General features: G+C 47.2%; 1 protein-coding gene across 4 annotated transcripts in view; it reads left to right on the top strand.

Moving 5' to 3' along the window:
• LOC143280143 (heparan sulfate glucosamine 3-O-sulfotransferase 1-like) overlaps positions 1-11,922 on the top strand; it is a 33,708-nt gene extending 21,786 nt beyond the window's left edge. For all 4 annotated transcript variants that reach the window (XM_076584718.1, XM_076584721.1, XM_076584719.1 and 1 more), the window contains exons 3-8: positions 816-1,007; positions 1,350-1,516; positions 2,922-3,114; positions 4,402-4,557; positions 5,084-5,287; positions 8,679-11,922. In XM_076584718.1, the coding sequence (XP_076440833.1) occupies positions 855-1,007; positions 1,350-1,516; positions 2,922-3,114; positions 4,402-4,557; positions 5,084-5,287; positions 8,679-8,927 (1,122 nt within the window). In that variant the 5' untranslated portion in view covers positions 816-854 and the 3' untranslated portion in view covers positions 8,928-11,922. The remainder of the gene's footprint in view (positions 1-815; positions 1,008-1,349; positions 1,517-2,921; positions 3,115-4,401; positions 4,558-5,083; positions 5,288-8,678) is intronic.
• Positions 11,923-13,075: the final 1,153 nt, after the last annotated feature.

Raw genomic sequence — 13,075 nt, 5'->3', positions numbered from 1 at the left:
TGTATGATAGACCTGGATTCTCTTGTTCCTGTGGTGATCTTTCTTCATTTTTGTGGACAGGGGTGAGTGTTGCTGATGTCCAGGTGATTATAAATGTGTGCAGGTGTTGGTGTGTGCTGGTGAGGGGTGAGTTACTGATTTCCAGGTAATCACCCTGTCCATGAATATGTGCAGGTGTTGGTGTGTGCTGGTGAGGGGTAAGTGTTGCTGATGTCCAGGTGATGATGTGTGCAGGTGTTGGTGTGTGCAGGTGAGGGTTTAGTGTTGCTGCTGTCTATGTGATGATGTGTGCAGGCGATGTTGTGTGCAGGTGAGGGGTGAGTGTTGCTGATGTCCAGGTGATGATGTGTGCAGGTGATGATGTTGCAGGTGAGGGGTGAGTGTTGCTGATGTGCAGGTGATGATGTTGCAGGTGAGGGGTGAGTGTTGCTGATGTCCAGGTGATGATGTGTGCAGGTGAGGGGTGAGTGTTGCTGATGTGCAGGTGATGATGTGTGCAGGTGAGGGGTGAGTGCTGCTGATGTCCAGGTGATGATGTGTGCAGGTGAGGGTTGATTGTTGCTGATGTCCAGGTGATGATGTGTGCAGGTGTTGGTGTGTGCAGGTGGAGGGGTGAGAGTTGCTTATGTACAGGAATTGATGTGTGCAGGTGTTGGTGTGTGCAAGTGTGTTGCTAATGTCTAGGTGATGATGTGTGCAGGCGTTGGTGTGTGCAGGTGAGGGGTGAATGTTGCTAATGTCCAGGTATTGATTTGTGCAGGTATGTGCAGATGTAAGGTGAGTACTACTGATGTCCAAGTGTTGCTGTGTGGCAGGTGAGGGGTGAGTGCGGCACCCAGCGCAGTGGCTGAAACATGGTGGGGGGTGTCATGGCGACACCCAAGTACCAGCGCCTGCCCCAGGACCCCCCCGACCTCCACCCCCTGCCCTCAACCCCACACACTCCTCCCCACCACTCCCCACCTGGACAGCTGTCCTCGCACTGCCCAAAACTGAGTCGTTACAAGGTGTGTGCTTGTGTGTGTGTGTGTGAGAGAGAGAGAGAGAGCCCTAAACTGAGTCATTACAATTTGGAGGGGGTGGGGGGGGGATGATGTACAAAACTTAGACGTTACAAAGTGTGTGAGAGCCCTAAACTGAGTCGTTACAAGGGGTGGGTACGAGAGAGAGAGAGAGAGTGAGAGGTAAACTGAGTTGTTAGAGGAGGTGTGTGTGTGTGTGTGCGTGTGTGTGTGTCCGAAACTAAAATGTTAATAAATATCATCATGTATCAGTGACAACACTAATGGTGATAGATACAGTCATTGTGTATCCATTACAACACTTATGGTGATAATTGTGATCCCCAGATGGTAGCGGCGATGTTCGTGGTGGTGGTGACGATGGTGGTGGTGGCGGTCACCTGTCTACAGTGGCGCCATCCCTACCTCCTGCAGCACAGCGCCCCCCTCAGCCCCCCCTCCCTCCGTCCCGAGGGGGACACGGGCAGAAAGTGCAATGGCATGGCACACCTCAGGTCTGTAGCATCATCATCTGTCATCTGTGTGTCTCTGACAGAGGTGGGGGAGAAACGGGAGTTGAGGGAGGAATAAAGGGTGCAGACAGGGAGGGAGGGATATAGGGTGCAGACAGGGAGGGATATAGGGTGCTGACAGGGAGGGATATAGGGTGCTGACAGGGAGGGAGGGATATAGGGTGCAGACAGGGAGGGAGGGATATAGGATGCAGACAGGGAGGGAGGGATATAGGGTGCAGACAGGGAGGGATATAGGGTGCTGACAGGGAGGGATATAGGGTGTTGACAGGGATATAGGGTGTAGACATGGAGAGAAGGATATAGGGTGCAGACAGGGATATAGGGTGTAGACAGGGAGGGATGTAGGGTGCAGACAGGGTGTAGACATGGAGAGAAGGATATAGGGTGCAGACAGGGATATAGGGTGTAGACAGGGAGGGATGTAGGGTGCAGACAGGGAGGGATATAGGGTGCAGACAGGGAGGGATATAGGGTGCAGACAGGGAGGGATATAGGGTGCTGACTTGGAGGGATATAGGGTGCAGACAGGGAGGGATATAGGGTGCAGACAGGGTGGGATATAGGGTGCTGATGGGGTGGGATATAGGGTGCAGACAGGGAGGGATATAGGGTGCAGACAGGGAGGGATATAGGGTGCAGACAGGGTGGGATATAGGGTGCTGATGGGGTGGGATATAGGGTGCAGACAGGGAGGGATATAGGGTGTTGACAGGGATATAGGGTGTAGACATGGAGAGAAGGATATAGGGTGCAGACAGGGATATAGGGTGCAGACAGGGAGGGATATAGGGTGCAGACAGGGAGGGATATAGGGTGCAGACAGGGTGGGATATAGGGTGCTGACTTGGAGGGATATAGGGTGCAGACAGGGAGGAATATAGGGTGCAGACAGGGTGGGATATAGGGTGCTGATGGGGTGGGATATAGGGTGCAGACAGGGAGGAATATAGGGTGCAGACAGGGTGGGATATAGGGTGCTGATGGGGTGGGATATAGGGTGCAGACAGGGAGGGATATAGGGTGCAGACAGGGAGGGATATAGGGTGCTGACTTGGAGGGATATAGGGTGCAGCAAGGAAGGATATAGGGTGCTGACATGGTGGGATATAGGGTGCTGACAGGGAGGGATATAGGGTGCAGACGTAGAGGGATGTAGGGTGCTGACAGGGAGGGATATAGGGTGCTGACAGGGAGGGATATAGGGTGCAGACAGGGAGGGATATAGGGTGCTGACAGGGAGGGAGGGATATAGGGTGCAGACAGGGAGGGAGGGATATTAGGTGCATATTACAGGGAGGGAGGGATATAGGTTGTTGTGATGCTGACAGCTAGTCACGTGAAGCGCCAGTAACTGTAAGACTAGAGTTGTGTGGATTGTCAACAGATACAGCCACACGAAGCGCCAGTTACCACAGTGTCTGATCATCGGAGCGAGGAAGGCGGGGACACGGGCATTGCTCTATTTCCTGAACCGTCACTCCCAGATCCAGACAGCTGGACGGGAGATCCATTTCTTCGACAAGAACTTTCACCTGGGGCTGGATTGGTACCGCAGACAGATGCCCTTTTCTTTCAAGGTGTGTGCTTGTGTGTGCGCTCGTGCATGTGTGTGTGCATGAACACATGTGCAAGCATGCCTTTGTATGTGTGTGTGTGTTTGTGAGTGTGTGTGTGTGTGTGTGTATGAGTGCTTGCATGCACAAAACTGTTTGGAGTCAGAATCGCAGTGCAGAGCTACATTGCCGCAATATGAACCTGTTCAGAGCCAGAATTACTGTGTAGAGATATTTGTGGCAGTGTTAACTATGAAGTAAAGTGTGTGCGAGAATTTCTTGTGTGAAGTTGTTTTACATGATTATAACCTGTGCACTGAAGTTCAAACTATGCGATAGAGGAGTGTGCTGTTTATGAGACGTGATGATGGAGATGACACTGAGGACGGTCAGTGTGATGTACTGTGACAGTGATGATAATCACAGTGGTAATGATAATGATGACAGTGATAATGATGATGTTGATGATGATGATGACAGGACCAGGTGAGGATGCAAAAGACTCCAGCCTGCTTTGTGGAGGCTGTGGTGCCAGAAGATGTGTCATGATGATAATGACGATGATGATGTTGATGACGATGATGATGATAATATTGGTGATGATGATGATGATGACATGTGACAGGACCAGGTGAGGATGCAAAAGATTCCAGCCTGCTTTGTGGAGGCTGTGGTGCCAGATGTTTCATGATGACAATGATGATCATGATGATGTTGATGATGATCATGATGATAATATTGGCGATGATGATGATGATGACATGTGACAGGACCAGGTGAGGATGCAAAAGACTCCAGCCTGCTTTGTGGAGGCTGTGGTGCCAGAAGATGTGTCATGATGATAATGACGATGATGATGTTGATGATGATGATGATAATAATAATAATATTGATGATGATGATGATGATGATGACATGTGACAGGACCAGGTGAGGATGCAAAAGATTCCAGCCTGCTTTGTGGAGGCTGTGGTGCCAGAAGATGTGTCATGATGATAATGACGATGATGATGTTGATGATGATGATGATGATAATAATATTGTTGATGATGATGATGATGATGACATGTGACAGGACCAGGTGAGGATGCAAAAGATTCCAGCCTGCTTTGTGGAGGCTGTGGTGCCAGAAGATGTGTCATGATGATAATGACGATGATGATGATGATCATGATGATGGCAATAGGACCAAGTGACAATGGAAAAGACCCCAGCCTACTTTGTGGAGGCGGAATGCCAGAACATGTGTCACGATGATAATGGCGATGATGATGATGGTCATGATGATATTGATGATGATGATGACGACAGGACCAAGTGACAATGGAGAAGACCCCAGCCTACTTTGTGGAGGCGGAGGTGCCAAAGCGTGTGCACAGCATGAACCACTCCATGAAGCTTCTGCTTATCCTCCGTGACCCTATAGACAGAACCATGTCTGATTACCTGCAGATCATGGACAACAAGGTGTGTGTGTGTGTGTGTTTGTGTGTGTGTGCGTGTGTGTGCATGTGCGTGTGTGTGTGTGTATGAGTATGAGTAACCCTATAGACAGAACCATGTCTGATAACCTGCTGGTAATGAACAAGGTGTGTGTGTTGTGTGTGTCTGTGTGTGTGCCAGTGTATGATTTTGCCAGTGTGTGTGTGTGCCAGTATGTGTGTTGGTGTGTGTGTGTGTGTGTGTGTGTGTGTGTGTGTGTGTGTGTGCCAGTTTGTGTGTTGTTTGTGTCTGTGTTGTTTGTACGTGTGTGTGTGTGTTGTGTGTGTGTTAGATTGCCCATAGACAGAACCATGTCTGATTATCTGCAGATCATGGAAAACAAGGTGTGTGTTTGTGTGCTTGTATGTGCGAGTGACCCAACACGGCGCTGAAAAGCACCATACAATATGTCGCCTACAGGTGAGCCTCAGTGTGTGTGTGTGCGTGTTTGAGTGACCCAACACAGCATGGTCAGGCACCGCATGAAAACAGCAACTACGTCCTCTTACAGGTGAAGCGCCACAAGCCACAGGTAGCCTTTGAGAAGCTGGTGCTGGACCAGGAGACGTATGAGATCAACCGGTCCTACTCCGCCATCCGACGGTCCATCTACGTGCGCCACCTGCAACGCTGGCTGGAGTTCTTTCCCCTGTCACAGATCCACCTGGTGGACGGGGAAAACCTGGTTGCTCACCCCTGGCAGGAGCTGGCCAAGGTCAGTGTGACATTCTCTTTCCTTCCACTTTTTTTTGTTTTTTTTTTAATGTAATTTTTTTTCTATTAGAGGCAGAGATGGGGTCTGTGATGTGACAGCTAATCAGAAAGTGACTGTCCCTCGATCCATGAACTGTGTTGGTGATCAATGAAACAAGGTGTGGCATGATGCACACACACAGCACTGGTTGATTCACATGGGGCATGACACACACACACAGCACTGGTTGATTCACATGGGGCATGATGCACACACACAGCACTGGTTGAATCACATGGGGCATGATGCACTCACACAGCACTGGTTGATTCACATGGGGCATGATGCACACACACAGCACTGGTTGAATCACATGGGGCATGATGCACACACACAGCACTGGTTGAATCACATGGGGCATGATGCACACACACAGCACTGGTTGATTCACATGGGGCATGATGCACACACACAGCACTGGTTGAATCACATGGGGCATGATGCACTCACACAGCACTGGTTGAATCACATGGGTCATGATGCACGCACACACACACACAGCATGGGTTGATTCACATGGGGCATGATGTACACACACAGCATGGGTTGATTCACATGGGGCATGATGCACACACACAGCACTGGTTGATTCACATGGGGCATGATGTACACACACAGCATGGGTTGATTCACATGGGGCATGATGTACACACACAGCACTGGATGATTCACATGGGGCATGATGCACACACACACAGCATGGGTTGATTCACATGGGGCATGATGCACACACACAGCACTGGATGATTCACATGGGGCATGATGCACACACACACAGCATGGGTTGATTCACATGGGGCATGATGCACACACACAGCATGGGTTGAATCACATGGGGCATGATGCACACACACAGCACTGGTTGATTCACATGGGGCATGATGCACACACACACACACAGCATGGGTTGATTCACATGGGGCATGATGCACACACACAGCATGGGTTGATTCACATGGGGCATGATGCACACACACACACACAGCATGGGTTGATTCACATGGGGCATGATGCACACACACAGCGTGGGTTGATTCACATGGGGCATGATGCACACACACAGCACTGGTTGATTCACATGGGGCATGATGCACACACACACAGCACTGGTTGATTCACATGGGGCATGATGCACACACACACAGCATGGGTTGATTCACATCTCGGTCAACGCCGGATTACGAATGGGAACACGTGGACACAGGCTAGAAAGGGTCAGAACTGGAGAAGTGTCACATGTCAGCATGGCTGTTGGAGCAAGGGATTTTGTATTTTGTATTTCTTTTTATCACAACAGATTTCTCTGTGTGAAATTCGGGCTGCTCTCCCCAGGGAGAGCGTGTCGCTATACTACAGCGCCACCCATTTTTTTGTATTTTTCCTGCGTGCAGTTTTATTTGTTTTTTCTATTGACGTGGATTTTTCTACAGAATTTTCCCAGGAACAACCCTTTTGTTGCCGTGGGTTCTTTTACATGCGCTAAGTGCGTGCTGCACACGGGACCTCGGTTTATCGTCTCATCTGAATGACTAGCGTCCAGACCACGACTCCAGGTCTAGTGGAGGGGGAGAAAATATCGGCGGCTGAGCCGTGATTCGAACCAGCGTGCTCAGATTCTCTCGCTTCCTAGGCGGACGCGTTACCTCTAGGCCATCACTCCATTAGGCATTATGTATTAGGATATAACAACGGCTTGCGAAATTGGCTCAGGTCTTTTGGCAGTAGTCTTCCTTGGCTTTCTGGACTAATGTTGCACAGCACGGTGACAGGTAGACAGTAGTCTGCATTGGCTTTCTGGACTGTTGTTGCACAGGATTGTGAGAGGCAGTAGTCTCCCTTGGCTCTGTGGACTGTAGTCGATTGTTATGGTCACAGCACATTCAGTAAATGTAATTTTAGGAAGTGTTGGAGGTGTGGTGGGGAATCTTTTTCCCATCATTAGCCCATCAGATGCCAGAGGTAGGATTTGAACCCAGGACTGGAAGTAGCATTCTTGCAGTCTTGTAAGCTGTGAAGTTTTGTAATCATTTCCGTGTCAGTTTATTTTGTCTGTGGTCTGGAGGTATTGTCCGAAGTGCATCAGGTTTAGGGGTGAGAAGGACAGAACTCTGGATTCACAAATTCAGCATCCACCATGCTGTCAGTGTTCTCGTGTCTTGTCCACACACACATGCACTTGCATGCACATACACACACACACTCTCTTGCTGTGTGAGATGTATCACAGTTTCGGGAGGTGTCAAGAGTGTGCAGTCTTCTTCTTCTTCTGCATTCACTCGTATGCACACGAGTGGGCTCTTATGTGTATGACTGTTTTTACCCCACCATGTAGGCAGCCATACTCCGTTTTCAGGGGTGTGCATGCTGGGTATGTTCTTGTTTCCATAACCCACCGAACGCTGACATGGATTACAGGATTTTTAACGTGCATATTTGATCTTCTGCTTGCATATACACACGAAGGGGGTTCAGGCACTAGCAGGTTTGCACGCACATATGTTTGGAGATGGTAAAAATCTCCACCCTTTATCCACCAGGCGCCGTCACCGTGATTCAAACCCGGGACCCTCAGATTGACAGTCCAACGCTTTAACCACTCGGCTATTGTGCCTGTCGAGTGTGCAGTCTGATCTGTACACTTTAAACCACATCTGCTTTTTAAAAAAGGAAATGAGCAGATGCCTGACCCATGCACAGAGCCAGCAGATGCCTGACCTATCCACAGACTCAATGCATCGGTCAGGTGTTGACCTTGCTGTGTACTATGTGATGTACTATGTTGTGCGCTGCACTATGAATGACATGGTGTGCTGTGTGTTGCACTTTGAATAACATGGTTTGCTGTGTGCTGCACTATGAATTACATGGTGTGCTGTGTGGTGCTCTATGAATTACATGGTGTGCTGTGTGGTGCTCTATGAATTACATGGTGTGCTGCTGTTCAGTGCACCATCAGTGTGCTGTACCGTCTGGTTAAAGCCTGAACCGGACTATAAATGGCGGGCGATTTGAATCAAGCCAGTTTCTCACCAGAGTCTGACACTGTGACGTCGGTGAAGGTTTATTCAAAATAAAAGCCTAATAAAGCTACGGTTTGGCTTCATTTATGGCAGAGAGCGAGATTTGCCTAGCAGCTTCCAATCTAGACCTGAATTGACTTTGGAAAGTACAAAATGTGTCAGCTACACGTAATACAAAATTTGAATGCAGAGAAAAGGGGCGGAGCTAGAACCGAAACCTTGCTCTCGGGAGTTAAGACTTTAACAAGGTGATGTAGTATGTGCTGTTGAATGTGCTGCACTGCATGGAACGCTGTGTGATGTACTTTGTGATTTACTTTGTGGTGAACCAGGTGGAGAGTTTTCTTGGCCTGGAGCACCAGATCACCAGAGACCATTTCACTTTCAACACCACTCGCGGTTTCTACTGCTTCCGTACCGCTGACGTCGACATTGATAGCTGCCTGTCGAAGGACAAAGGTCGCTCGCACCCCAGCATCGACCCGTACGTGCTGAAGAAGCTTATCGAGTTCTTCACGCCTTTCAACCACAAACTGTTCAACCTCATTGGCCGACGGTTTCACTGGCAACACTGGACGTGAGGGAGTGCCATATTCTGTTTTGTGTGGATTCAGACAGTGTGTTTGTTTGTCACACTGGGCATCAAGAGGTGAGTGGAATCACAGCACAGCGTGTTGTGTTTGTTACCAGGGCATCAACATGTGTATCAATATGTGTATCAATGTGCGTGTCGTAGACCACGGTGCATAATATGGGTCAGTGAAGTGGGTCAAGTCTCTGACATAAAAGTCAAGGTTAATGACATTTTACTCACACTGCCTGCTCACATCAATCCTCCCTCCTTGTGACAGTGCTGTGTGATAGTGCTGTGAGCTGTGTGACAGTGCTGTGACTGAGCTGTGAACTGTGTGACAGTGCTGTGTGATAGTGCTGTGAGCTGTGTGACAGTACTGTGAGCTGTGTGACAGTGCTGTGCTGTGAGCTGTGTGACTGAGCTGTGCTGTGTGACAGTGCAGTATGACAGTGCTGTAACCTGTGTGACAGAGCTGTGTGACAGAGCTGTGTGACAGTGCAGAATAACAGTGCTGTGAGCTGTGTGACGGTGCTGTGGGCTATGAGACTGCTGTGAGTTGTGTAACAGTGCTGTTTTCAATATTCTGAACTCAGGTCATATATATTAATGCATTATGCTGTTCACTAGTTCTTTTACACTCTGCATTCTGTTTTATATTGGTTTATTTCACAGTCTGCATTCTGTTGTTTATTGGTTTATTTCACAGTCTGCATTCTGTTGTTTATTGGTGTATTTCACAGTCCGCATTGTTTTATAGTGGTTTATTTCACAGTCTGCATTCTGTTTTATAGTGGTTTATTTCACAGTCTGCATTCTGTTGTTTATTGGTTTATTTCACAGTCTGCATTCTGTTGTTTATTGGTGTATTTCACAGTCCGCATTGTTTTATAGTGGTTTATTTCACAGTCTGCATTCTGTTTTATAGTGGTTTATTTCACAGTCTGCATTGTTTTATAGTGGTTTATTTCACAGTCTGCATTCTGTTGTTTATTGGTGTATTTCACAGTCAGCATTCTGTTTATTAGTTTATTTTACAGTCCATATTGTTTTATAGTGGTTTATTTCACAGTCTGGCATTCTGTTTTATAGTGGTTTATTTCACAGTCTGCATTCTGTTGTTTATTGGTGTATTTCACAGTCAGCATTCTGTTTATTCGTTTATTTTACAGTCCATATTGTTTTATAGTGGTTTATTTCACAGTCTGCATTCAGTTTTATAGTGGTTTATTTCACAGTCTGCATTCAGTTTTATAGTGGTTTATTTCACAGTCTGCATTCTGTTTTATAGTGGTTGATTTCACAGTCTGCATTCTGTTTTATAGTGGTTTATTTCACAGTCCGCATTGTTTTATAGTGGTTTATTTCAGTCTGCATTCTGTTTTATAGTGGTTCATTTCACACTCTGCATTCTGTTTTATAGTGGTTCATTTCACACTCTGCATTCTGTTTTATAGTGGTTCATTTCACAGTCACTTTTGGTAGGGCTGATTATTCAGCCGTGTTTTACACTGCCGGAAAGAATGATTGCGAACAGGTGCAATGACCAACTACTCTCAATGTTGCGATAACAACATTCACAGTATTTTTCACCACATCATTTTGGTTTTTGTGGCTGGTCTCTGTAGGTGTATGGACCTTGGGATGGGGAACCACAGTGGAGGTGTGGCAGTACGTTGTGTCAGTGTGGGTTTGTCACTCCATGTGTCACAGCCAAACTGGTCATGGTCATGGCATGAAATAATGGAGTCATTGCCCTGACAATCAGTTTTCTTCTTGTGTCTTGTCATGAAATAATGTCACCTTTGTCCGATGACTCTTTGCTCATGTCATGAAATGGCCTTGATTACCAAACCTTTCAGTTTACCTTCAGTAGTGAATTGTTCACATGAGATGATGTTACTGTTGGGTGTATAGCCGGTTGCATCATTAGGTGTCACATCATGAAATAATGTCACCATAGGTGTATTGGCATTACGTTCCTTATGAACTGTCACATCATGAAATAATGTCACTATGCTGTGTACACTGACCACAGTATTCACACACACACAGATGGACAAGACAGGCGGGTCAGCAGAGGCAGGTTAGAGACTGAGACCGACTGATCAGCCATATGTATAGTGTGCCATCTCCCCCACCTTGACACAGAGGATAGAGACAGAGACTGAGACAGACTGATCAGCCATATCTATAGTGTGCCACATCTCCCTCCTTGACAGATGGGGATAGAGACAGAGACCGACTGATCAGCCATATGTATAGTGTGCCACATCTCCCTCCTTGACATATGGGGAGAGAGAGAGAGAGAGAGAGAGAGAGAGAGAGAGAGAGAGAGAGAGAGAGAGAGAGAGAGACTGATCAGCCATATGTATAGTGTGCCACATCTCCCTCCTTGACAGATGGGGATAGAGAGAGAGAGAGAGAGAGAGACTGACTGATCAGCCATATGTATAGTGTGCCACATCTCCCTCCTTGACACATGGGAATAGAGAGAGACTGATCAGCCATATGTATAGTGTGCCACATCTCCCTCCTTGACAGATGGGATAGAGACAGACTGATCAGCTATATGTATAGTGTGCCACATCTCCCTCCTTGACAGTTGGGGGATAGAGACACTGATCAGCCATATGTATAGTGTGCCACATCTCCCTCCTTGACAAATGGGGATAGAGACAGACTGATCAGCTGTATATAATGTGCCATCTCTTCCTATTTGACACAGGGGGTAGAGAGAGACTGAGACCGACTGATCAGCCATATGTATAGTGTGCCATCTCTTTCCTTCTCCTTCAACTCTGAACAGTCATTGGGATGGCACACATAAGAACTGTCCACTAGATTTCTCCATGTCTGTCTCAAGTGTGTCAAGAGCCTGGGTGTCTGCAAATGGTATAGTGTGCCATGGTTCTATTTAGACACATATTGCAGTTGAACATAAGCAGTGTTTATCAGTCTTTTATACAGTGTGCCATAAGCGTTTTGATTTTATTCAGACATTGCAGTTGTGCAGAGGTCGTCATGTATCTGTCATGTTCACCAATCCTATGGTGTGCAGAGGTCGTCATGTATCTGTCATGTTCACCAATCCTATGGTGTGCAGAGGTCATCATGTATCTGTCATGTTCACCAATCCTATGGTGTGCAGAGGTCATCATGTATCTGTCATGTTCACCAATCCTATGGTGTGCAGAGGTCGTCATGTATCTGTCATGTTCACCAATCCTATGGTGTGCAGAGGTCATCATGTATCTGTCATGTTCACCAATCCTATGGTGTGCAGAGGTCATCATGTATCTGTCATGTTCACCAATCCTATGGTGTGCAGAGGTCATCATGTATCTGTCTTGTTCACCAATCCTATGGTGCGCAGAGGTCATCATGTATCTGTCATGTTCACCAATCCTATGGTGTGCAGAGGTCATCATGTTCACCAGTTGTATGTGTAAAGGTTGTCATATATCTCGAATGTTCCCCAGTCCAGTGGAGTGATGGCCCAGAGGTAACACGTCCGCCTAGGAAGCGAATCTGAGCGCACTGGTTTGAGTCACGGCTCAGCCGCCGATATTTTCTCCCCCTCCATAGACCTTGAGTGGTGGGCTGGACGCTAGTCATTCGGATGAGACGATAAACCGGTCCTGTGTGCAGCACGTAAAAGAACCCACGGCAACAAAAGGGTTGTTCCTGGCAAAATTCTGTAGAAAAACAAAAAACTTGCATGCAGGAAAAAAATACAAAAAAAAGGGTGGCGCTGTAGTGTAGCGATGCGCTCTCCCTGGGGAGAGCAGCCCAAATTTCATACAGAGAAATCTGTTGTGGTAAAAAGAAATACAAATACAAATAGATTTTGCCACCTCCACCAATCCTACAATGGGTAGAGGTTGTCATTGTATCCATCATGTTCACCAACTGTATGGTGTGTACAGGTCTTCATGATGGTTCACCAGTCCTGTGTGTAAACATTGCCATGTATCTGTCATCCCAGCCTTTTGGAAAATATGTGCAAGAAATTTCCTCTGTTCTGTTGCTCTTTATTTTTGCCTTTTTTTTTTTTTTTTTCTCTCCATCTTTGTTGTCTCATTTTTCTGCCATGCCAGTCCTCTCTTTTTTTCAAGCAAGCCTTGAAACATTTTTTCTTCTTTTCTACAGTCTATG

Source organism: Babylonia areolata, chromosome 3 (assembly GCF_041734735.1).
Source record: "Babylonia areolata isolate BAREFJ2019XMU chromosome 3, ASM4173473v1, whole genome shotgun sequence".
NCBI lineage: Eukaryota > Metazoa > Mollusca > Gastropoda > Neogastropoda > Buccinidae > Babylonia > Babylonia areolata.
Note: the sequence above shows the minus strand (reverse complement) of the source record. Positions and strands in the feature narration are given on the sequence as shown.